General features: G+C 44.8%; 1 protein-coding gene across 2 annotated transcripts in view; it reads right to left on the bottom strand.

The window, feature by feature from the left end:
• The window catches only part of plxdc1 (plexin domain containing 1), a 126986-nt gene that overhangs the window by 43889 nt on the left and 55879 nt on the right, over positions 1-27218 (bottom strand). For both annotated transcript variants that reach the window (XM_041875602.1, XM_041875616.1), the window contains exons 3-4: positions 9481-9624; positions 9182-9251 (exon numbers count right to left, since the gene is read on the bottom strand). In XM_041875602.1, the coding sequence (XP_041731536.1) occupies positions 9182-9251; positions 9481-9624 (214 nt within the window). The remainder of the gene's footprint in view (positions 1-9181; positions 9252-9480; positions 9625-27218) is intronic.

The following is a 27218-nucleotide window of genomic DNA, read 5'->3' as shown; positions in this document are numbered from 1 at the left end:
TGTTCCCAGTCCGGCCTGTTCCTGTCCCTCGCACCAAGCCTGTGATGCGCGTCGCCAGCCCGGCCCGGCCTGTTCCTGCCCCTCGCACCAAGCCTGTGGTGCGTGTCGCCAGCCCGGCCCGGCCTGTTCCTGCCCCTCGCACCAAGCCTGGGGTGCGCGTCGCCAGCCCGGCCCGGCCTGTTCCTGCCCCTCGCACCATTTTATTTTGTTTTTTTCTCCTGAACTTCTTCTACTCTCAACCTCTCCGATCATTTTCATGATGTCCATCCGGTTTGCTTCTATATGCCATATCTTTCTAACTGTGCTCTTTCCCAAAAGCTCCCAACATACAACCTACAGTGGGGAGAACAAGAATTTGATACACTGCCGATTTTGCAGGTTTTCCTACTTACAAAGCATGTAGAGGTCTGTAAAAATCACATTGTATGATTTTTAAGTAATTCATTTGCATTTTATTGCATGACATAAGTATTTGATACATCAGAAAAGCAGAACTTAATATTTGGTAGAGAAACCTTTGTTTACAATTACAGAGATCATACGTTTCCTGTAGGTCTTGACCAGGTTTGCACACACTGCAGCAGGGATTTTGGCCCACTCCTCCATACAGACCTTCTCCAGATCCTTCAGGTTTCGGGGCTGTCGCTGGGCAATACGGACTTTCAGCTCCCTCCAAAGATTTTCTATTGGGTTCAGGTCTGGAGACTGGCTAGGCCACTCCAGGACCTTGAGATGCTTCTTACGGAGCCACTCCTTAGTTGCCCGTGCTGTGTGTTTCGTGTCGTTGTCATGATAGAAGACCCAGCCACGACCCATCTTCAATGCTCTTACTGAGGGAAGGAGGTTGTTGGCCAAGAACTCGCGATACATGGCCCCATCCATCCTCCCCTCAATACGGTGCAGTCGTCCTGTCCCCTTTGCAGAAAATCATCCCCAAAGAATGATGTTTCCACCTCCATGCTTCACGGTTGGGATGGTGTTCTTGGGGTTGTACTCATCCTTCTTCTTCCTCCAAACACGGCGAGTGGAGTTTAGACCAAAAAGCTCTATTTTTGTCTCATCAGACCACATGACCTTCTCCCATTCCTCCTCTGGATCATCCAGATGGTCATTGGCAAACTTCAGACGGGCCTGGACATGCGCTGGCTTGAGCAGGGGGACCTTGCGTGCGCTGCAGGATTTTAATCCATGACGGCGTAGTGTGTTACTAATGGTTTTCTTTGAGACTGTGGTCCCAGCTCTCTTCAGGTCATTGACCAGGTCCTGCCGTGTAGTTCTGGGCTGATCCCTCACCTTCCTCATGATCATTGATGCCCCACGAGGTGAGATCTTGCATGGAGCCCCAGACCGAGGATGATTGACCATCATCTTGAACTTCTTCCATTTTCTAATAATTGCGCCAACAGTTGTTGCCTTCTCACCAAGCTGCTTGCCTATTGTCCTGTAGCCCATCCCAGCCTTGTGCAGGTCTACAATTTTATCCCTGATGTCCTTACACAGCTCTCTGGTCTTGGCCATTGTGGAGAGGTTAGAGTCTGTTTGATTGAGTGTGTGGACAGGTGTCTTTTATACAGGTAACGAGTTCAAACAGGTGCAGTTAATACAGGTAATGAGTGGAGAACAAGAGGGCTTCTTAAAGAAAAACTAACAGGTCTGTGAGAGCCGGAATTCTTACTGGTTGGTAGGTGATCAAATACTTATGTCATGCAATAAGATGCAAATTAATTACTTAAAAATCATACAATGTGATTTTCTGGATTTTTGTTTTAGATTTTGTCTCTCACAGTTGAAGTGTACCTATGATAAAAATTACAGACCTCTACATGCTTTGTAAGTAGGAAAACCTGCAAAATCGGCAGTGTATCAAATACTTGTTCTCCCCACTGTATATACTTATTATGGACACAGTATGCTTACATTATTAGTTATCTTGTTATTATTTGTTGTTTGTTGTTATTAGTCCCATCCTTCAACTCCATTCAACACCTCCCATCTATCGCTTAACACCATCCACATAGGATTTCTATTTGCCATATATATTTCAACTGTACTGTGATGTTTTACAAAAGTTCTGAACCTTTCTATTCTCGTTGCTTCTACAGATTGTGAATTAAAAATAAATATTTTTGCTGAAAGTATTATTATATTATTGATCGATTGACTATGACTTTTCAGATCACCCAGTAATGCTATCTGCAAGGTTAGCTCCGGGTAAGTATTACAATCCTTTAGCCATTCCTGGACCTGTGTCCAAAAACATGCTACAAATGGACAGAACCAAAACAAATGATCTAATGATTCTGTCTCTTCACAGCAAAATCTGCAGAGCTGGAAAGATTGTATACCCCATATAAATGACATTCTATTGGTAGCAAGAATTTTATATAATAATTTAAATTGAAAGATTCAAATTTTTGAATCCGGTGTCGTTTTGCGTGTCAGTTCATAAACACTATGCCATGGAATCGGTACGTCAAAAATCTCTTCCCAACTATTTTGCAATCTATATATAAAGGTTTTTTGTCAATTAGTATATATGAATTTAACCACAATATTTGTTGCATTATTTGTTCTGTCGTTTCTGGAGGATTAAATTGAAATTGCAACCAACTTTCTATGGCTTGCTTTAGAAATAGTGATATTTGGGAGATTATTTCCTTTTCAAATAACTGAAAATGAGTGGTTGTAATCTGAATAAAGGGAAAAAGGCCATTCTTGAACATTGGGTGAGACAATCTTACTAATTTGCTTGAGAACCAGTTCGGATTTAAGTATAACTGTCACGATCGTCATGGAGAGACCAAGGCGCAGCGTTGCGGGTGAACATATTATATTTATTAAATGATCACACGATCAAAACAACAAACGAAAAAACGTGACGTCTATGGTTAAACACACACCAACACGAACAAGAAACCACAAACACAACGTGAAAGACAGACAGTTAAATATGGCTCCCAATCAGAGACACCCAGCTGACACTCATTGCCTCTGATTGGGAGTCACTCAGACCAACATAGAAAATCAAACATAGAATTACACACCCTGGCTCAACATAACATTGTCCCCAGAGCCAGGGCGTGACAGTACCCCCCCCTAAAGGCGCGGACTCCGACCGCGCCAACTAAATCCCACAGGGGAGGGACCGGGTGGGCACTCCGCCTAGGCGGCGGATCCGGCTCCGGACATGACCCAGGCACGGGTTGTGCTGGACTGACGACGCGCACCCCCTGGCTTGGTGCGTGGAGGAGAACGGGCCTTACCAGGCTGACGACGCACACCGTAGGCTTGTGCGTGGAGCAGGGACAGGCCGGACTGGGCTGACGAAGCACACCACTGACTTGGTGCGGGGAGCAGGAACGGGCCGAGCCGGGCTGACGAAGCGCACCACTGTCTTGGTGCGGGGAGCAGGAATGGACCGGACCGGGCTGACGAGCGCACCACTGACTTGGTGCGGGGAGCAGAATGGGCCGGACCGGGCTGACGACGCCGCACCACTGACTTGGTGCGGGGAGCAGGAATGGGCCGGACCGGGCTGACGACGCCGCACCACTGACTTGGTGCGGGGAGCAGAATGGGCCTGACCCGGCTGACGACGCGCACCACTGACTTGGTGCGGGGAGCAGGAATGGGCCGGACCGGGCTGACGACGCGCACCACTGACTTGGTGCGGGGAGCAGGAATGGGCCGGACCGGGCTGACGACGCGCACCACTGACTTGGGGCGGGGAGCAGGAACGGGCCGCGCCGGGCTGGCGCAAACGCACCACTGACTTGGTGGGAGTGGCAGGAACAGGCCGGACCGTACTGGGAACACACACCACTGGCCCTACTTGAGGATCAGGAACAGGCCGGACCGGACTGGCAACACACGCCAGTACCTCTCGCCGTGCCTCTACAACCTCCTTCCCCCTGGTGACCAGTGACTCCCGTAACCTGGCGGCCTCCTCTGCCAACCCGCTGGACCGCTCTCTATCACGGCCTCCTGCTGCCCCCGACGTCGTGAGCCCCCCTAAAATTTCTGGGGGTCTCTCCCTCCCCGTGGGCCAGGCCTCCATCGTTCTCGCCCAACTCTCGCTCCTCTGTCTCCAACTCTCGCCATTCAGCTCCTCAATGGGCTTGACCCAGTCGAAGCTCCTCCTCAACTGGTCCCAAGTCCACCCTCTCTGCTCCTCACTAGGCTTGTCCCAGTCGAGGCTGCCACGGAGATCTGCCAGCGATGGCTCCTGGACACGCTGCTTGGTCTGGTTTAGGTGGTTTCTTCTGTCACGATCGTCATGGAGAGACCAAGGCGCAGCGTTGCGGGTGAACATATTATATTTATTAAATGATCACACGATCAAAACAACAAACGAAAAAACGTGACGTCTATGGTTAAACACACACCAACACGAACAAGAAACCACAAACACAACGTGAAAGACAGACAGTTAAATATGGCTCCCAATCAGAGACACCCAGCTGACACTCGTTGCCTCTGATTGGGAGTCACTCAGACCAACATAGAAAATCAAACATAGAATTACACACCCTGGCTCAACATAACATTGTCCCCAGAGCCAGGGCGTGACAATAACTTAAGTATAACTTCCAAACCTCTCTTTTGTATGACTGAAGCTTTTAGTGATAGGTCTAATTTAATAATTTCTGTCCTCCGAATTCATATTCATTATATAAATAGGCCCGTTTAATTTTGTCTGGCTTGCCGTTCCAAATAAAATGGAATATTTTTTTTTCTCATATAATTTAAAAAACTGTTCGCTAGGCGTAGGCAAGACCATAAGCAAATAGGTAAACTGGGATAATACTAAAGAGTTAATCAGGGTGATTTTTCCACAAATTGACAGGTATTTACCTTTCCATGGTAGCAAGATCTTATCTATTTTTGCTAACTTTCTATTAAAATTTATTGAAGTGAGATCATTCATTTCCTTTGGGATATGTATTCCGAGTATATCCACATCACCATCAGACCATTTTATTGGTAAACTACATGGTAATGTAAAAATTGTATTTTTGTCATAATTTGGTTGTAATCCAGAGAGGTTAGAAAATGTATCTAGATCCTCTTTTTGGCTGTGGAGGGATTCTAGTTGTGGATTTAAAAGAAAACATGAATCATCAGCGTACAATGACACCTTTGTTTTTAAGTCCTGGATTTCTAATCCTCTGATATTATTATTGGATCTGATTTTAATAGCTAACATCTCGATGGCCACAATAAATAGATATGCCGATAGTGGACAACCTTGTTTCACTCCTCTTGACAGTTTAAAACTTTCAGAGAAATAGCCATTATTTACTATTTTACACCTAGGGTTACTATACATGATTTTACCCATTTTATAAGAGATTTTCCTAAATTGAAATGCTCCAGGCATTTATATATAAACCCCAGTCGTACTTTATCAAATGTCTTTTCGAAGTCTGCTATGAATAGCAGGCCTGGTTTCCCAGATTTTCCATAGCGTTCTATTGTTTCCAATACTTGCCTTATATTATCTCCAATGTATCTTCCATGTAAAAAACCTGTCTGATTAGAATGAATAATATCCGACAATACCTTTTTAATTCTATGCGCTATACATTTTGCTAGAATTTTTGCATCACAACACTGAAGTGTAAGGGGCCTCCAATTTTTTAAATGGACTGGATCTTTATATTTTCCACTTGTATCCTGTTTCAGTAGTAATGAGATCAGACCTTCTTCTTGAGTGTCAGATAATCTACCATTTACATAGGAGTGGTTAAAACATGCTAATAACGGTCCTCTTAGTATATCAAAAAGGTTTGGTATACCTCGACTGGTATGCCATCCAACCCTGGAGTTTTCCCGGACTTAAAGTCTTTAATTGCATCCAGAAGTTCCTCCTCTGTAATTTCACCTTCACATGAGTCTTTCTGTATGGCTGTTAATTTTACATTATCAATAGAAAAAAATCTCTACAATTAGCTTCAGTTAGTTCAGTTATCCCTGTTTTGCTGGGATGGAGTTTTAGCCTGCCTGGCAGTAAATTAGTTGATCGACCAACAAGAAAGAGAGTTCCAAACCTCTCTGCCAATAACATATCGTTTTCAGTTTTCCCCTCCCCACTTAGACCACTCCCACTCAGACCACTCCCAGACAGTCTTGCTCTTTGCTAAGAAGCAATTTTTTTTTACTTTTTCACCATTTTAATTGAAAATAATTACAGTAAGATACTTAATTGTTACCCAGAAATGATTTGATATTGAGAAGAAAAAAAACGGCTGCATTGGACCTTTAAGGCCAATGTCAAGGGCATGGATACAGGAATATTGGGTATGATTTACAGTGCATTTGGAAAGTATTCAGACTCCTTGACTTTTTGACCAATAGTGGGAGAAGGGCCATCAGAAGGACAACCATCTCTGCAGCACTCCACTAATCAGGCCTTTATGTTAGAGTGGCCAGACGGAAGCCACTCCTCAGTAAAAGGCACATGACAGCCCGCTTGGAGTTTGCCAAAAGACTCAAGATTCTCTGGTCTGATGAAACCAAGACTGAACTCTTTGGCCTGAATGCCAACCATCACGTCTGGAGGAAACCTGGCACCATCCCTACGGTGAAGCATGGTGGTGACAGCATCATGCTGTGGGGATGTTTTTCAGCAGCAGGGACTGAGAGACTAGTCAGGATCGAGGGAAAGATGAACGGAGCAAAATACAGAGAGATCCTTGATGAAAACCTGCTCCAGAGCATTTACATTTATGTCATTTAGCAGACGCTCTTATCCAGAGCGACTTACAAATTAGTGCATTCAACTTATTATAGCCAGTGGGACAACCACATTAATTTTTTATGGGGGGTGGGGGAGGGGGGGGTAGAAGGATTACTTGTATACTATTCCAGGTATTCCTTAAAGAGGTAGGGTTTCAAGTGTCTCCGGAAGGTGGTCAGTGACTCCGCTGTCCTGGCGTCGTGGGGGAGCTTGTTCCCCATTGGGGTGCCAGAGCAGCGAATAGCTTTGACTGGGCTGAGCGGGAACTGTGCTTCCGTAGAGGTAGATGGGCTAGCAGACCAGAGGTGGATGAACGTAGTGCCCTCGTTTGGGTGTAGGGTCTGATCAGAGCCTGAAGGTAAGGAGGTGCCATTCCCCTCACAGCTCCGTAGGCAAGCACCATGGTCTTGTAGTAGATGCGAGCGTCAACTGGAAGCCAGTGGAGTGTGCGGAGGAGAGGGGTGACATGAAAGAACTTGGGAAGGTTGAACACCAGACGGGCTGCAGCGTTCTGGATAAGTTGTAGGGGTTTAATGGCACAGGCAGGGAGCCCAGCCAACAGCGAGTTGCAGTAATCCAGACGGGAGATGACAAGTGCCTGGATTAGGACCTGTGCCGCAGAGCACTCAGGTACTTAGACTGGGGCGAAGGTTCATCTTCCAACAAGACAATGACCCTAAGCACACAGCCAAGACAACTCAGGAGTGGCTGAAAGTCTCTGAATGTCCTTGAGTGGCTCAGCCAGAGCCCGGACTGATTTGATCTGATTTCATTTGAACCCGATCGAACATCTCTGGAGAGACCTGAAAATAGCTGTGCAGGACGCTCCCCATCCAACCTGACAGAGCTTGAGAGGATTTGCAGAGAAGAATGTACCCAAATACAGATGTGCCAAACTTGTAGCGTCATACCCAAGAAGACTTGAGGCTGTAATCACTGCCAAATGTGCTTCAACAAAGTACTGAGTACATTTTATATTAAGTTTAGTTTTTTTAATAAATTTGCAAAATTTTCTAAAAACCTGTTTTTGCTTTGTCATTATGGGGTATTGTGTGTAGATTAATGAGGGGGAAAAACTATTTTATCAATTTTAGAATAAGGCTGTAACATAAAGTGTGGAAAAAGTCAAGGGGTCTGAATACTTTCCAAATGCACTGTATCTACCAATTGTCAGTGTTTTCTTTTTTTTCCCAAAAGGATGAGAGGCTGGTCTTCAAATTCATGACCTTTTAGTTGTATATTCATTATTTTCACTGTATGTGAATTGTGAAGTTTTTGGCTTGTTTGAGGCAAAGCTAAATATAAGAAAAGCTGGAAGTGTTATTTATCTGAAAGCAATCAGATATAGATTTTCATTGTCTTAGTAGTATTTACTAAACTAAGGCAAATATGGCTGATATTTTGATGTAAGTGTAGTCCTACATATGTTTCTAATGTTGGAATACGGACAACTTTTGCAGCTGTAACATCTTTTGGACAGTAGATGTACAGTACGATGTCATACGTAGCATGCTGTTCTGTACAGTGGCTTATATAGTGACAAATAAAACATCAAGACAGTTTTACCTCAAAAGTCTTTCATTCCAAGAATATAGAAACCCTATCATAGATTCAGAGGAGGAATTTCAAAATGTGAATGAATTAGTAATGGTGCTATAAATCACACATCCCCTGTAATTCGGATGTGATGGGTGATTTGAAGGAGAGAGGCGCAGGAGGGTAAATCACAAAATACAGAGTTTATTCCGGAATACAGAGTTACACAGGATAGCGTCAAACAGTCCAGTGCGCAAAACAGGCGCACTGGAACAAAACAGGCACACAGGGAAAATATACCCCGGCAATACAAAATACATGTAGCTCAACCGAGCTACTCTCTCCTCACAATAAACAATCGCCCACAAGGACAAGGCGGCAGAGGGAACACTTATACACATACTAATGAGGGGATATGAAACAGGTGTGTGTAATAGACAAGACAAAACAAATGGAGTGATGAGATGTGATGCGGCAGTGGCTAGAAGGCCGGTGACGACGAACGCCAAAGCCTGCCCGAACAAGGAGAGGAGGCAGCTTCGGAGGAAGTCGTGACATCGGAGGCTTTGGGTTTGGGTCTGTAGAGGCTAGCTCAATGGTTAGCATTTTCAATCGTCGTAGCTCTACAGAATATGAACATTTCATTATGAAAAGCGATTAGAATTCAATTTATCTGGAACCTACTCTGGAAATGGGATAGGCAGACCGCTAATAGCTTCCCTTGCTTAAAGTGTACCTCAGATGGAAACAAAAAAATGTTTGCCCTATTTTAAGGGCTTAAAAATGTCTCTGTGTGGCAACAGTCCAGTATTTCAATACATAATAGATGTGTTTACGTAGAAGCATTGACCGCACAGTGACGAGATGGCTACTTTGGACAGTTTTAGTAATATAAATTCAGTTTACCTCCTGTTGCTATGGTGATTTGTCTCAGGTAGTGTCCATAGAAGGGGAAGTCAAAGGAGAGAGCCACACGCTAGGAGGAGCATATATCATATCAGACAGCATGTCAGTCATGATGGCAATGTCATGGTGTAAAAAGACGGCATGCAGGCCTATGTACAGTATTGTGTCTGTGCTTTTGTGTACGTCTCATTATCCCACCAGCTCTAACCACTTAACATCTGTGTGTGTGTGTGTGTGTGTGTGTGTGCGTTTCTTTGTTTCTTTGTTTCTTTGTGCGTGCGCGTGTGTGCATGTCTCACCGCTGCCTGCCGGTGTGTGTTGGACAGGATGCCGTGCACTCTGACTTTGCTCTGTTGCACAGCGCTTAGGTCTACCCAGAGTTCCTCCATCCGTCTGTCCCCCGGGCCGTAACTCCTCCACCTGTAGTACCTCTGAGAGTCCTCCTGAGGGAGACAGCGCTGATTAGCACAGAAAACTTTTCCAAAGATTCAATGAATTCACTGGTCAGTGGCCCAAGGCCTTGATTTGGTAAAAATTGACTTTGACTACATCCCCATAATGCATTTATTACACATCTACAAGCATTTCATGAACGTGATATAACAGGTCCCAACTGCATTATTAAAGGTTAATGAAATATATCCATAGCATACGTGTAGCGCATTCATGTCATGCTATGCAAAAGCTCATATTTAGGTACAGTGAGGGAAAAAAGTATTTGATCCCCTGCTGATTTTGTACGTTTGCCCACTGACAAAGAAATGATCAGTCTATAATTTTAATGGTAGGTTTATTTGAACAGTAAGAGACAGAATAACAACAAAAAAATCCAGAAAAACGCATGTCAAAAATGTTATAAATTGATTTGCATTTTAATGAGGGAAATAAGTATTTTACCCCCTCTCAATCAGAAAGATTTCTGGCTCCCAGGTGCCTTTTATACAGGTAACGAGCTGAGATTAGGAGCACACTCTTAAAAGGAGTGCTCCTAATCTCAGCTTGTTACCTGTATAAAAGACACCTGTCCACAGAAGCAATCAATCAGTCAGATTCCAAACTCTCCACCATGGCCAAATCCAAAGAGCTCTCCAAGGATGTCAGGGACAAGATTGTAGACCTACACAAGGCTGGAATGGGCTACAAGACCATCGCCAAGCAGCTTGGTGAGAAGGTGACAACAGTTGGTGCGATTATTCGCAAATGGAAGAAACACAAAAGCACTGTCAATCTCTCTCGGCCTGGGGTTCCATGCAAGATCTCACCTCGTGGAGTTGCAATGATCATGAGAACGATGAGGAATCAGCCCAGAACTACACGGGAGGATCTTGTCATTGATTTCAAGGCAGCTGGGACCATAGTCACCAAGAAAACAATTGGTAACACACTACGCCGTGAACGACTGAAATCCTGCAGCGCCCGCAAGGTCCCCCTGCTCAAGAAAGCACATATACATGCCCGTCTGAAGTTTGCCAATGAACATCTGAATGATTCAGAGGAGAAGTGGGTGAAAGTGTTGTGGTCAGATGAGACCAAAATGGAGCTCTTTGGCGTCAACTCAACTCGCCGTGTTTGGAGGAGGAGGAATGCTGCCTATGACCCCAAGAACACCATCCCCACCGTCAAACATGAAGGTGGAAACATTATGCTTTGGGGGTGTTTTTCTGCTAAGGGGACAGGACAACTTCACCGCATCAAAGGGGCGATGGACAGGGCCATGTACCGTCAAATCTTGGGTGAGAACCTCCTTCCCTCAGCCAGGGCATTGAAAATGGGTTGTGGATGGGTATTCCAGCATGACAATGACCCAAAACACACGGCCAAGGCAACAAAGGAGTGGCTCAAGAAGAAGCACATTAAGGTCCTGGAGTGGCTTAGCCAGTCTCCAGACCTTAATCCCATAGAAAATCTGTGGAGGGGGAGCTGAAGGTTTGAGTTGCCAAACGTCAGCCTCGAAACCTTAATGACTTGGAGAAGATCTGCAAAGAGGAGTGGGACAAAATCCCTCCTGAGATGTGTGCAAACCTGGTGGCCAACTACAAGAAACGTCTGACCTCTGTGATTGCCAACAAGGGTTTTGCCACCAAGTACTGAGTCATGTTTTGCAGAGGGGTCAAATACTTATTTCCCTCATTAAAATGCAAATCAATTTATAACATTTCTGACATGCGTTTTTCTGGATTTTTTTGTTGTTATTCTGTCTCTCACTGTTCAAATAAACCTACCATTAAAATGATAGACTGATAATTTCTTTGTCAGTGGGCAAACGTACAAAATCAGCAAGGGATCAAATACTTTTTTCCCTCACTGTATCTTAATAGATGCATCATTATAATGACAGCATAGTGTCATCATTATGGCTGTTCTCAAAAGTGTGCTTCTGCTATACCAGTGTTAGTGAATATGCCAAAAGGCCAAACAAAGTTTTGAAATTATGCTGATATACAATGCATTCGGAAAGTATTCAGACCCTTTGACTTTTTCCACATTTTGTGACGTTACAGACTTTTTCAAAAATAATAATGATTTTAAAAAATCCTCATCAATCTAAACACAATACCCCTTAATGACAAAGCAAAAACAGGTCTTTAGAATTTTTTGCAATGTATTAAAAATACAGAAATGAAATATCACATTTACATAAGTATTCAGACACTTTACTCAGTACTTTGTTGAAGCACCTTTGGCAGCGATTACAGCCTCGAGTGTTCTTGGGTTTGACACTACAAGCTTGGCACACCTGTATTTGGGGAGTTTCTCCCATTCTTCTCTGCAGATCCTCTCAAGCTCTGTCAGGTTGGATGGGGAGCGTCGCTGCACAGCTATTTTCAGGTCTCTCCAGAGATGTTTGATTGGGTTTAAGTCCAGGCTCTGTATTGGCCACTCAAGGACATTCATAGACTTGTCCCAAAGCCACTCCTGCATTGTCTTGGCTGTGTACTTAGGGTCATTGTCCTGTTGGAAGGTGAACCTTAGCCCCAGTCTGAGGTCCTGAGAGCTCTGGAGCAGGTTTTCAGTAAGGGTCTCTCTGTACTTTGCTCCGTTCATCTTTGCCTCTATTTTGACTAGTCGCCCAGTCCCTGCCGCTGAAAAACATCCCCACAGAATGATGCTGTCACCACCATGCTTCACCGTAGGGATGGTGCCAGGTTACCTCCAGAGGTGACGCTTGGCATTCAGGCCAAAGAGTTCAATCTTGGTTTCATCAGACCAGAGAATCTTGTTTCTCATGGTCTGAGAGACCTTTAGGTGCCTTTTGGCAAACCATAAGCGGGCTGTCATGTGCCTTTTACTGAGGAGTGGCTTCCGTCTGGCCACTACCATAAAGGCCTGATTGGTGGAGTGCTGCAGAGATGGTTGTCCTGCTGGAAGGTTCTCCCATCTCCATAGAGTAACTCGGGAGCTCTGTCAGAGTGACCATCAGGTTCTTGGTCACCTCCCTGACCAAGGCCCTTCTCCCCCGATTGCTCAATTAAGTCGGGTGGCCAACAGTAGGAAGAGTCTTGGTGGTTCCAAACTTTTTCCATTTAAGAATGATGGAGGCCACTGTGTTCTTGTGGTCTTCAATGCTGCAGACATTTGTTATTACCCTTCCCCAGATCTGTACCTCGACACAATCCTGTCTAGGAGCTCTACGGACAATTCCTTCGACCTCATGGCTTGGTTTTTGCACATGCACTATCAACTGTGGGACCTTGTATAGACAGATGTGTGCCTTTCCAAATCATGTCCAATTAATTGAATTTACCACAAGTGGACTTCAATCAAGTTGTAGAAACATCTCAAGGATGATCAATGGAAACAGGATGCACCTGAGCTCAATTTTGAGTCTCATAGCAAAGGATCTGAATACTTATGTAAATAAGGTATTTCTGTTTTATATTTTTATTAAAATTGCAATAAAATCTACAAACCTGTTTTCGCTTCATCATTATGGGGTATTTTGTGTAGATTGATAAGGATAAAAAAAAAATCCATTTTAGAATAAGCCTGTAACGTAATGAAACGTGGAAAAAGGGAAGGGGTCTGAATACTTTCCGAATGCACTGTATAGCCTGTACTAGCCCCACTTCTTCTTCTTCTTCTTCTTCTTCTTCTTCTTCTTCTTCTCCTCACTGAGGTCAATAATGCATGAAGATCCTCACAGTGTTGAATCCTCAAGGTCAATTTTACAGATCAAATCGTGTAGTTGAGGGTCTTATCATAACTCTTTCGTAACTCATTAAGAGCATTCCTCCACATCACAATTACGCCTAAGTTGGTCATTCTGGTCTATAACATTTACATTTACATTACATTTACATTACATTTACATTACATTTACATTCACGTCATTTAGCAGACGCTCTTATCCAGAGCGACCTACAAATTGGTGCATTCACCTTATAGCCAGTGGGATAACCACTTTACAATATGTTTTTGTTTTCTTTCTTTGGGGTGGGGTAAGAGGGGGTAGAAGGATTACTTTTTCCTATCCCAGGTATTCCTTAAAGAGGTGGGGTTTCAAGTGTCTCCGGGTTTCAAGTGTCTCCGCTGTCCTAGCGTCGTGAGGGAGCTTGTTCCACCATTGGGGTGCCAGAGCAGCGAACAGTTTTGACTGGGCTGAGCGGGAACTGTGCTTCCGCAGAGGTAGGGGGGCCAGCAGGCCAGAGGTGGATGAACGCAATGCCCTCGTTTGGGTGTAGGGACTGATCAGAGCCTGAAGGTACGGAGGTGCCGTTCCCCTCACAGCTCCGTAGGCAAGCACCATGGTCTTTTAGCAGATGCGAGCTTCAACTGGAAGCCAGTGGAGTGTGCGGAGGAGCGGGTTGACGTGAGAGAACATGGGAAGGTTGAACACCAGACGGGCTGCGGCATTCTGGATGAGTTGTAGGGGTTTAATGGCACAGGAAGGGAGCCCAGCCAACAGCGAGTTGCAGTAATCCAGACGGGAGATGACAAGTGCCTGGATTAGGACCTGTGCCGCTTCCTGTGTAAGGCAGGGTCGTACTCTCCGAATTTTGTAGAGCATGAACCTACAGGATCGGGTCACCGCCTTGATGTTAGCGGAGAACGACAGGGTGTTGTCCAGGGTCACGCCAAGGCTCTTCGCACTCTGGGAGGAGGACACAACGTAGTTGTCAACCGTGATGGCGAGATCATGGAACGGGCAGTCCTTCCCCGGGAGGAAGAGCAGCTCCGTCTTGCCGAGGTTCAGCTTGGGGTGGTGATCCGTCATCCAGAGATGCGATTCGCCACCTGGTTATCAGAAGGGGGAAAGGAGAAGATTAGTTGTGTGTCGTCTGCGTAGCAATGATAGGAGAGGCCATGTGAGGATATGACAGAGCCAAGTGACTTGGTGTATAGCGAGAATAGGAGAGGGCCTAGAACTGAGCCCTGGGGGACACCAGTGGTGAGTGCACATGTTGCGGAGACAGATTCTCGCCACGCATCTTGGTAGGAGCGACCAGTCAGGTAGGACGCAATCCAAGAGTGAGCCGCGCCGGAGATGCCCAACTCAGAGAGGGTGGAGAGGAGGATCTGATGGTTCACAGTATCAAAGGCAGCAGACAGGTCTAGAAGGACAAGAGCAGAGGAGAGAGAGTTAGCTTTAGCAGTGCGGAGAGCCTCTGTGACACAGAGAAGAGCAGTCTCAGTTGAATGACCAGTCTTGAAACCTGACTGGTTTGGATCAAGAAGGTCATTCTGAGAGAGATAGCAAGAGAGTTGGCTAAAGACGGCACGCTCAAGAGTTTTGGAGAGAAAAGAAAGAAGGGATACTGGTCTGTAGTTGTTGACATCGGAGGGATCGAGTGTTGGTTTTTTGAGAAGGGTTGCAACTCTCGCTCTCTTGAAGATGGAAGGGACATAGCCAGCGGTCAAGGATGAGTTGATGAGCGAGGTGAGGTAAGGGAGAAGGTCACCGGAGATGGTCTGGAGAAGAGAGGAGGGGATAGGGTCAAGCGGGCAGGTTGTTGGGCCGTCACAAGTCGCAAGATTTCATCTGGAGAGAGAGGGGAGAAAGAAGTCAAAGCATAGGGTAGGGCAGTGTGAGCACGACCAGCAGTGTCATTTGACTTAACAAACGAGGATTGGATGTCGTCAACTTTCTTTTCAAAATGTTTGACGAAGTCATCCACAGAGAGGGAGGAGGGGGGGGGGAGCATTCAGCAGGGAGGAGAAGGTGGCAAAGAGCTTCCTAGGGTTAGAGGCAGATGCTTGGAATTTAGAGTGGTAGAAAGTGGCTTTAGCAGCAGAAACAGATGAAGAAAATATAGAGAAGAGGGAGTGAAAAGATGCCAGGTCCGCAGGGAGTCTAGTTTTCCTCCATTTCTGCTCGGCTGCCCGGAGCCCTGTTCTGTGAGCTCGCAATGAGTTGTCAAGCCACGGAGCAGGAGGGGAGGACCGAGCCGGCCGGGAGGATAAGGGACATAGAGAGTCAAAGGATGCAAAAATAATAATAATAATAATAATATGCCATTTAGCAGACACTTTAAGGGAGGAGAGGAGGGTTAAGGAGGCAGAATCAGGAGATTGGAGGGTGAAGGATTGAGCAGAGGGAAGAGATGATATGATGGAAGAGGAGAGAGTAGCGGGAGAGAGAGAGCGAAGGTTGCGACGGCGCATTACCATCTGAGTAGGGGAAGAGTGAGTAGTGTTGGAGGAGAGCGAGAGAGAAAATTATACAAAGTAGTGGTCGGAGACATGGAGGGGAGTTGCAGGGAGATTAGTAGAAGAACAGCATCTAGTAAAGATGAGGTCAAGCGTATTGCCTGCCTTGTGAGTAGGGGGGGACGGTGAGAGGGTGAGGTCAAAAGAGGAGAGGAGTGGAAAAAGGGAGGCAGAGAGAAATGAGTCAAAGGTAGACGTAGGGAGATTGAAGTCACCCAGAACTGTGAGGGGTGAGCCATCCTCAGGAAAGGAACTTATCAAGGCATCAAGCTCATTGATGAACTCTCCAAGGGAACCTGGAGGGCAATAAATGACAAGGATGTTAAGCTTGAATGGGCTAGTGACTGTGACAGCATGGAATTCAAATGAGGAGATAGACAGATGGGTCAGGGGAAAAGGAGAGAATGTCCACTTGGGAGAGATGAGGATTCCTGTGCCACCACCCCGCTGACCAGATGCTCTCGGGGTATGCGAGAACACATGGTCAGACGAGGAGAGAGCAGTAAGAGTAGCAGTGTTTTCAGTGGTAATCCATGTTTCCGTCAGCGCCAAGAAGTCGAGGGACTGGAGGGTAGCATAGGCTGAGATGAACTCTGCCTTGTTGGCCGCAGAACGGCAGTTCCAGAGGCTGCCGGAGACCTGGAACTCCACATGGGTCGTGCGTGCGTATAACACATGAAGGATCTATGTATGAATGCTATGTGGTCAAAGTAAAGTCAAATCTATTTTCCTTTCATAAAGCATTTATAGCAAAGCATATCATGGTAATTATTAACTGTGCAGTTTGCCACTCTGATCTATAACACCAACATTAAAGGTCTATGTATGAATTCTCTGCAGTCAATGTGCTGTCAATTCTATTTTCCCATTCATAAAGCATTTATATGGACATTTATAAAATGTCAAAAAGTATATGGACACAACACAGAATGTTCAAGGAAATATGAACATTTTATTTCAATTGCTGAGGACATCAGCAATTGGGCGGCAGGTAGCTTAGTGGGTAAGAGCGTTGTGCCAGTAACCGAAAGGTCGCTGGTCCTAATCCCCGAGCCGACTAGGTGAAAAATCTGTCGATGTGCCCTTAAGCGAGGCACTTAACCCTAATTGCTCCTGTAAGTCGCTCTGGATAAGAGCGTCTGCTAAATGTATAATAAAAAAATTAAAATAAACATCACCGAAGAATCGTACAAATCGTTCAATTTCATATTCAAAGCATTCATGTTCAGTTCCTAATTTCAGATGCATAGCAATAACTATTTTAGTTAGTCAAATGTCCTAACACAGGGTGATAAATATAACTAGCATTCCCCCCTATTCACTTATGTAGCTAGCTAGCTAATCCCCTGGCACAATGTCGACACGTTAAACGTCACAAAACTCTTGAAACATTAAGTTAACAATGTTATTTCATTGTTTCACTATTTACATTGTAACAAACCTTTTAAAACAGGACAAATTAAGAGACAGTTAATTGTCAAAAAACATTTTGTTACTTTACAGCCTTGTTCTAAAGTTGATTAAATAAAACAAATTCCTCAGCAATCTACACACAATACCCCATAATAACAAAGCGAAAACAGGTTTTTAGAAATTTTTGCAAATTTAAGAATCATAAAAAACAGAAATACCTTATTTACAAGTATTCAGACCCTTTGCTATGAGACTTGAATTTGAGCTCAGGTGCATCCTGTTTCCATTGATCTTCCTTGAGATGTTTCTACAACTTGATTGGAGACCACCTGTGGTAAATTCAATTGATTGGACATGATTTGGAAAGGCACACACCTGTCTATATAAGGTCCCACAGTTGACAGTGCATGTCAGAGCAAAACCCAAGCCATGAGGTCGAAGGAATTGTCCGTAGAGCTCCGAGACAGGATTGTGTCGAGGCACATTGAAGGTCCCCAAGAACACAGTGGCCTCCATCATTCTTAAATGCAAGAAGTTTGGAGCCACCAAGACTCTTCCTAGAGCTGGCCGCCCGGCCAAACTGAGGGGCCTTGGTCAGGGAGGCGACCAAGAACCCAATGGTCACTCTGACAGAGCTCTAGAGTTCCTCTGTGGAGATGGGAGAACCTTCCAGAAGGACAACCATCTCTGCAGCACTCCACCAATCAGGCCTTTATGGTAGAGTGGCCAGACGGAAGCCACTCCTCAGTAAAAGGCACATGACAGCCAGCTTGGAGTTTGCCAAAAGATACCTAAAGACTATCAGACCAGTAAGTACAGAGAGATCCTTAATGAAAACCTGCTCCAGAGCACTTAGGACCTCAGACATGGGCGAAAGTTCATCTTCCAACAGGACAACGACCCTAAGCACACAGCCAAGACAATGCAGGAGTGGCTTCGGGACAAGTCTATGAATGTCCTTGAGTGGCCCAGCCAGATCCCGGACTTGAACCCGATCTAACACCTCTGGCGAGACCTAAAAATTGCTGTGCAGCGACGCTCCCCATCCAAACTGACAGAGCTTGAGAGGATCGGCAGAGAGGAATGGGAGAAACCCCCCAAATACAGGTGTGCCAAGCTTGTAGCGTCAAACCCAAGAAGACTCGATGCTGTAATCGCTGCCAAATGTGCTTCAACAAAGTACTGAGTAAAGAATCTGAATACTTATGTAAATGATATATTTCAGTTTAAAAATTTTTATACATTTGTAAAGATTCTAAAAACCTGTTTTTGCTTTGTCATTATGGGGTAATGTGTGATGAGGGGGAAAAACAATTTAATCAATTTTAGAATAAGTGTGTAATGTAACAATGTGGAAAAAGTCAAGGGGTCTGAATACTTTCCGAAGGCACTGTAACAAACCTTTTAAAACAGGATAAATTAAGAGACAGAAACCAGTGTCACGATCGTTTGTAGACTGGACAGACCAAGGCGCAGCGTGATATGCCAACATGTTTATTTAACGAATAAACACACAACCAAAACAACAAATGAAACGTGAAGTCCAAGGTAGCACACAAACAACATACCTTAGCACGAAACAAGATCCCACAACCCACTAGTGCCAATAGGCTGCCTAAGTATGGTCCCCAATCAGAGACAACGAGCGACAGCTGCCTCTGATTGGGAACCACACCGGCCAACATAGAAATACTAGAATCTCAACATAGAAATATACAACATACACACCCTGACTCAACATATACATTTACATTTTTAGTCATTTAGCAGACGCTCTTATCCAGAGCGATTTACAGTTAGTGAATAATATATATATAAAAAAAATTATACTGGCCCCCGGTGGGAAACAAACCCACAACCCTGGCATTGCAAACGCCATGCTCTATCAACTGAGCTACATCCCTGCCGGCCATTCCCTCCCCTACCCTGGACCAATTGTACGCCGCCCATGAGTCTCCCGGTCACGGCTGGCTGCGACTGGATTCGAACCAGGATCTCTAGTGGCACAGTGCCTTAGACCACTGCGCCACTCAGGAGTACATATACAAGTCCCCTGAGTCAGGGCGTGACAACCAGTTGCTTTCATTTTGAATGCAGAGGAGAGGTGAGTGTGACATCACTTCCGGGTCACAGCCCAGCAATCTTTTGTCTTCTTATGAGCTATTTTTTATATTTTAAAGGGCGACTGCACTTCCTGATTTGGCCTTGTTTTAGATTTGATTCATTAAAGACATTCTCCGATACTTTGCCGTCTAAGAAAGTATTTATTTAACCTCCCGCTTTCGGCTGGATTTGTCAATGTATAGTTCATACATGCATAATCTATGAGCAGAATTACTCTTTCATCTCAATTAGCCACGAAATCCCTAGTTTGAAAGTGACTGTTTTCTTGAAGCTGTGCCATTTTCCCTACATATCCCCTCACATGGGCCAGCCCCCTAGCAATTTGAGTTCTAGCCAATGAGCTTCAGCCCCTTGCATTTGAGCGACAGCAATCAAGAGGCCTGCCCAGCGTTATGGACACAGCAGACAGAGAGCAATAACGTGGTGCACATATCCGCACATATGTGATGTAGTACCCAATTTTCGGGGACCACTTTTGGCCCGTGCTTGCGACTTTCAGAACTAAAAAATTGACCCTGAGGATTCAACCCTGTGGGGATCTTAATCCACTATTGACATCAGTGAGAAGAAGAAGAAGAAGAAGAAGAAGAAGAAGAAGAAGAAGAAGAAGAAGAAGAAGAAGAAGAAGAAGAAGAAGAAGAAGAAGAAGAAGAAGAAGTGGGGCTTGTACAGGCTATACAGTGTATGCAAAAGTACCTGAGAATCTCTTTAAGAAATGCTAGCGGCCATGACTGTATTCAAACCTTAGTTGGTTTCGATGTGTGGTTTGATGTGAGTGTCTCGTGTGTGTGTGTTTGCAGGTGGGAAGAGTTAGCCAAATTATTTCACCAATTAGATTCAGCGGCTGGTGTGCGACCGTGGCAAAGTTGGTTTGACTTTGGATAGCCTATCTCCGCGGCTAGTTAGGGACCGTCAGTGAATTACACAATGTAGATGAGACAATATTTTCATGTTGCACATCTTTTAGTTTTCTCATTAAATGCTTTCAATATTTGTGTATGAATTGCTACAATTTATAGTTGGTTTTAGGTTTTTAAGTCATAGAAATTTGTTGTTATTGGAATTAACATATATGACCCGTTACAGGACGCTAGGCGTATGTCGCACTTCACTACTTCACAGGAAAGGCACAGGAACCTTCCTGCTAGCCAAGATTGGCTGAGATAATGGATGGGCTGGACATGCCAAGAGATGAGTTCGGATTGGTCTGCCATGTAGCTGCTTCTGTCTATAATGTGAGCTTCTTAGTATGTGTAGATAATCCTTGCTACCCCTGCTTTTTAAAAAGAAATAACGTTAGCCATGGAGAATTGCAAAAGTGTTGGTACTGCTCTCAACAACATTGCTGCCCTGAATTTAGCAGGCACTATCAACAAAGATCAGTGGGAAAAAGTTGTGATGGACTACTTTCTGCACACAGTCAGTGTGAACCGGAGAGACTTGACACATCGTGGGCCAAACAAGCTGTAAAAGCAAAACAGTTAAAGGGGTTCTAGTCTGCTGTGAACCATTCATCTATGTATACGGGTAAGAGTCTAGCTACATTTCCAAATATTATACGTTTCCAATTTTGTCAGTAAGTCATTTTCATTGCGTACTGTTAGCTAGCTAGCGAACGTTAGCTTACTGGCTCGCTAACGTTACGTGTGTGATATGTGTAGCAATATTATTTGTATCTCAGAAATCCATTTGTTAGTTATAGCTAGCTAGCTAACATTGAACCTAGTTGGTTAGCTTTAGCTACCTGCAGATTCATACTACAGCATTTCATGCATGGTGGCTAGCTATGACAATCAGTTTGTATTGCTAGTAGTATGGGTTGGGATTATGGTTCATTGTTTAGCTAGCTAGCTACATGTCTAAACAAAAGACTCCACTTCACCAGATGATTACCCATCAAGTTAGCCAGGTGTACCTGGGGGTGATCACGGCCATCTTATTGTATTTCATGAACATGTGTACATGTCTAGACAAGAGTGACCCATCCACTTAGCTAGATGTGGCTGGGGGTGGTTATAGCATTTCTTTCACATGACCCATCAATTTAGACAAGTGTGTCTGGTAGAGGCTGACATAGCCATATTCATAATCGTATTCGTAAATTGACGTTTGATAGTTGGATCGGATTATACTCGTGATCGGAACAAAACGGAAGTGTTTTAATATGCCTAAATCGATGTTGGCAAAATACCTCCCTGCATGTTCTCACTGCAAAAAAACTGCAGATTAAGCGCAGCGCTGCTCTTAATCTGCAGTTTTTTTGCAGTGAGAACATGCAGGGAGGTATTTTGTGTCTGTGTGTGTGTATCTGGGTGTCCTCAATTTGCAGCAGGCAGACAAATTTGCTCTCATTCAGTCAGAATGCGCATGAGCGTTTCATATTTTTCACAAACCCTTGCCCCACTTACATTTACATTTACATCATTTAGCAGACGCTCTTATCCAGAGCGACTTACAAATTGTGTTAGATATTATGCACATTGATAGCTTGATAGCAAATGTCCTCGCCAAGTACATTTATCATAGTAACAGGCATCAGCAATGTAAATGATCAGATTGAAAACATGCGAGGAAAAGTGTTTGGATTAAATTATGAAGCGAGTGGACAGAGAAATACAGCTTCACTCTATCCAATCAGAGCAGCAGGATCAACGTACAGCTCGCCCTTCTCTTTACAGACAGGAAAACTAGCCAGTTTAGTTATTTAGAACACGCACATGAGTGACTCAAAGTCAGTACAGTATGTTTTTAAAACTCTGTGACTGACACATAAGAAACATGCTTGCTGGCACCCCAAAAAACATTTTTTTCCGATCATAGATAATTACAAAAAAAAACTCGGATCATAATCGTATCCAGAAAATTTCCCATATCCATTACGATACTTGTTTTGTCCGACTACTCGGCACACCCCTAGTGTCTGGGTAAGCATAATCTAATAATTATAAAATATTTATAAAATATTGTTATTTTGATAGTGCTTAACTATTTCACTGTACCGTTTACACCTTCTGCATCCTGTGCATGTGACAAATAAACTGATTTGATTTGATATAGTGTGTGTTTACCAGAGACGTTAATGTGAAGAACAACAGAACATGCACCAAAGTCAGATTAGGATATCAAATCAAGCTTTATTTGTCACATACAACAGGTGTAGATTTACCGTGAAATGCTTACTTACAAGCGCTTAACCAACAATGCAGTTCAAGAAAGAGTTAAGAAAATATTTACCAAATAAACTAAAGTAAAAAATAATCAAAAGTAACACAATACAATAACGAGGCCATATACAGGGGATGCATTTTAGTCATTCCGCAGACACTCTTATTCAGAGCGATTTACAGTTAGTGAGTGTATTCATTTTTCATACTGGCCCTCTGTGGGAATCAAACCCACAACCCTGGCATTGCAAGCACCATGCTCTACCAACTGAGCTACAGGAGGCCTACCGGTACCGAGTCAATGTGCGGGGGTACAGGTTAGTCGAGGTAATTTGTACATGTAGGTAGGGGTAAAGTGACTAATAATAATATGCCATTTAGCAGACGCTTTTATCCAAAGCGACTTACAGTCATGCGTACATACATTATTTTATTTTTTTGTGTATGGGTGGTACCGGGGATCGAACCCACTACCTTGGCGTTACAAGCGCCGTGCCCTACCAGCTGAGCTACAGAGGACCACAATACATAGATAATAGACAGCGTAGATAGATAATGACTATACATAGATAATAGACAGCGGGTAGCAGCAGTGTAAAAACAAATGGAGGGGGGTGTCAATGTAAATAGTCCGGGTGGCCATTTGATTAATTGTTCAGCAGTCTTATGGCTTGGGGGTAGAAGTCTCATGGCTTTGGGGTAGAAGGACTGGATAAAGTGTATTTTTACCTGGAGTTTTTTCTTATTGTAGGCTACTACTTTTGCCACTTTTAGTCTTGAAATCTTTGGTTCTTTACTACACTACCGTTATGATTGGGTCACATGCAGCTGCACTCTGCATTGATGATTACTTGTGTGCTGCCAAACATGGGCATGTGGGCAGGAGCATACCAAACATTAGGAACACCTTCCTAATATTGAGTTGCAAGTGACATCAATAAGGGACCTTTCACCTGGTCAGTCTATGTCATGCAAAGAGCAAGTGTTAATGTTTTCAGTACTCAGTGTATATATGCCATTTAGCAGACCCTGTTATGCAAAGCCACTTACAGTCATGCATGCATAAATTTTACGTATGGGTGTTCCCGGGTATCAAGTTCATTACCCTGACATTACAAGTGCCATGCTCTACCAACTGAGCTACTGTGACGACCTCCTCCGAGGTTGCCTCATCTCCTTGTTCGGGCAGGCTTCGGCGTTCGTCGTCACCGGCCTTCTAGCCACTGCCGCTCCTCATCTCATCATTCCATTTGTTTTGTCTTGTTTATTGCACATACCTGGTTCATATCCCCTCATCAGTACCTGTGTAAGTGTTCCCTCTGCACCCTTGTCTTTGTGTGTGATTGTTTATTGTGAGGATCGTGAAGCTCGGTTGAGCTCCTTGTATTTTGTATTCGCCAGGTTATTTTCCCTGTGTGCCTTGTTGGTTCCAGTGCGCCTGTTTTGCGCACTGGACTGTTTTGACGCATTTCTGCGTAACTCTGTATTCCGGAATAAATCCTGTTATTCTGTGATTACCCTCCTGCGCCTGACTCCTTCAAATCACCCATCACAGCTACAAAGGACCACACAGGCTTTGAATATGAATCTTTGTTAAATTTATTCAAGAAAAGTCTAACTGAACAATGTCAGTAGCTTTTTAGCAAATAAAATTCTCAAGCGACAATTTAGCTAGGACTGTCTGAGAATGGTCTGAGTGGGGAGGGGGAAAACTAAAAACTAGATATTATTGGCAGTGGTTTGGAACTGTGTTATTGGTCTATTAACCAATTTACAGCATGGTGTTGTCACCATGGAAAGCCGAAACTCCCGCCCATGCAAACCTGCTGATTAGAAGGTCCTGTGTAGATTGTATTTTCAACCAGCAACTATCAGGAAATAACACTGATCAATTTTTTTTCAACATTTTACAGTGTTAGTTTCAGCTGTTGTACAATATGATAGAAAAACACAAGAAATTGTTTTATTTTGACTGCACTGGGCCTTTAACATTCTGTGTTGTGTCCGTATTCTTTTTGATAAGTGAGGCATGTTTATAAATGCTTCATAAATACTTTATGAATGGGAAAATAGAAAAGACCATACATTGACTGCATATAATTCATACATATAACTTTAATGTTGGTGTTATAGATCAGAGTGGCAAACTGCACAGTTAATAACCATGAAATGCTTAGCTATAAATGCTTCAAGAATGGGAAATTGATTTGACTTTACTTTGAGTGCATATAATTCATAAATAGACCCTTCATGTGTGTTATAGCTCTGGATAAGAGCGTCTGCTAAATGACGTAAATGTAAATGTTATAGACCAGTATGACCAACCTAATAGGGATGTGGAGGAGGGCTGTTAATGAGTTACGAAAGAGCCTTGACCCTTAACTACACAATTTGATCTGTAACATTTACCCTGAGGATTCAACACTGTGGGGATCTTCATGCACCATTGACCTCATTGAGAAGAAGAAGAACGTACTATAAGTCATGGGCCTATACTGGCCGGTGGGGAAATGGGGCTGGTACAGGCTATATATCAGCATCATTTTCAAAATGTGGTTTGGCCTTTAGGCATATTCACTAACACTGGTATGGCAGAAGCACACTTTAGAGAACAGCCATAATGATGACACTATGCTGTCATTGTAATGATGCATCTATTAAGATGCCTAAATGTGAGCTTTTGCATAGCATGACATGAATGCACTATAGATATGCTATGGATATATTTCATTAACCTTTAACGTGGTTAGGACCTGTTATAACATGTTCATGAAATGCTTTATGGCTATGTAGTCAAATTAAATCATTGCCCTTGAATAAATCTAGAGCAGGAGGCTATTCTATTGTATTCTTAATATGTATGGTTGTGGAAGATGGTAGTCCTTATGATGGGAAGATGATAGCTATGATGCTAGTTAGTAATTGAGGTTGGAGTTAGCTATTGTGCATAGTGACACCAGGGGTCCTTTCCATGTACTGTACTTTCATTCACACCAGGTGGGGGAGCTGTATACATACTCGAATGATCCCTGTGCTTTGGCATTGTAAGCCTCTGTATCTATTTAATGGATCTCAGAACTCGATCACATTATTAATGTGTGCCTTGCTTCAAGGTGACAGAGAGCAATGGTGCTGGGGTTTAGGTGTGGGCTGGGAAAGTGGAGCAGTTAAATGCAGTGTTCTCAATGACGATCTGGCTGCTCCACATACAGCGAGTGACCCACTTTCCCTCCTTCTCCAAGCCCCAACACAAGGTACCGTTTCTGGGGGAATCTCCGGGTCTGAGAGGGGAGCAGATCCCCAGATTTGCCTGGGGCTGAAACACCTAAACTGGGTTAAGATTGGTCAACGAGAGCTGCTGTGGTGAGAGGGTAGTTAGGGGGTCTTGCGTGAAACCAGACTGGAGACACACACACACAGCCACACTTAAACAAACACTGTAAGTTGACAGGACAAGGCCAGGATCTGTTGTCAATTTGTAGTGCCGAGGGTAGTAGAAAAGCTAATCACAATTTATTTGGCGGAAATTATACTTATATGGTAGTAAGAGAATGATGATACACTGGTCCCCACCACACCAACTAATCCTCAACATACACATATTGTCACGATCGTTTAATGACTGGTCGAACCAAGGCGCAGCGTGATAAGCGTACATATTTATTTAAGTACTGAACACGACAAAACAACAAACAAACGATATGTGAAGTCTTGAGGTTACACAAAACAAACCTATACGGAACAAGATCCCACAAACTAACTGGTGCCAACAGGCTGCCTAAGTATGGTACCCAATCAGAGACAACGAACTACAGCTGCCTCTGATTGGGAACCACCCTGGCCAACATAGATCTACACGATCTAGAAACTCAAACATAGAAAACTAAACATAGAAACTACACACCCTGGCTCAACATTTAAGAGTCCCCAGAGCCAGGGCGTGACAGTACCCCCCCCCAAAGGTGCGGACTCCGACCGCGCCCCATAAACATAACAGGGTAGGGGCCGGGTGGGCATTCCGCCTCGGAGGCGGATCCGGCTCCGGGCGTAACCACCACCTTCTCTCCACCTCCCTGTTGCGCCCCTGGTCTGGTCTGGCACCGCTGACTGGAGCTGGACCCGACGACGGTGGAACGAACTGTACAGGCTCCGGACTGGAGCCGCTGGCCGGGGCACCGGTGGAGCGGATTGCTCTGGCTCCGGAGTGGATCCGCTGACTGGAGTTGGACCGGACCCCGGTGGAGCGGATTGCTCTGGCTCCGGAGTGGAGCAGCTGACCGGTGCCGGACCAGGCACCGGTGGAACAGGCACGGGCCGTGCCGGACTGGACACACGCACCACTGGCTTGGTGCGGGGAGCAGGAACGGGCCGGACCGGGCTGACGACGCGCACCACTGGCTTGGTGCGGGTAGCAGGAACGGGCCGGACCGGGCTGGCGACGCGCACCACTGGCTTGGTGCGAGGGGCAGGAACGGGCCGGACCGGGCTGGCGACGCGCACCACTGGCTTGGCGCGGGGAGCGGGAATGGGCCAGACCTGGCTGGCGACGCGCACCACTGGCTTGGTGCGGGGAGCAGGAACGGGCCGGACTGGGAACACGCACCACTGGCTTGGTGCGGGGAGCAGGAACGGGCCGGGCCGGACTGGGGACACGCACCACTGGCTTGGTGCGGGGAGCATGAATGGGC

This window comes from Coregonus clupeaformis, chromosome 1 (assembly GCF_020615455.1).
Source record: "Coregonus clupeaformis isolate EN_2021a chromosome 1, ASM2061545v1, whole genome shotgun sequence".
NCBI classification, from domain to species: Eukaryota; Metazoa; Chordata; class Actinopteri; order Salmoniformes; family Salmonidae; genus Coregonus; species Coregonus clupeaformis.
The sequence above is the reverse complement of the archived record's forward strand: the minus strand, read 5'-3'. Positions and strand labels throughout refer to the sequence as shown.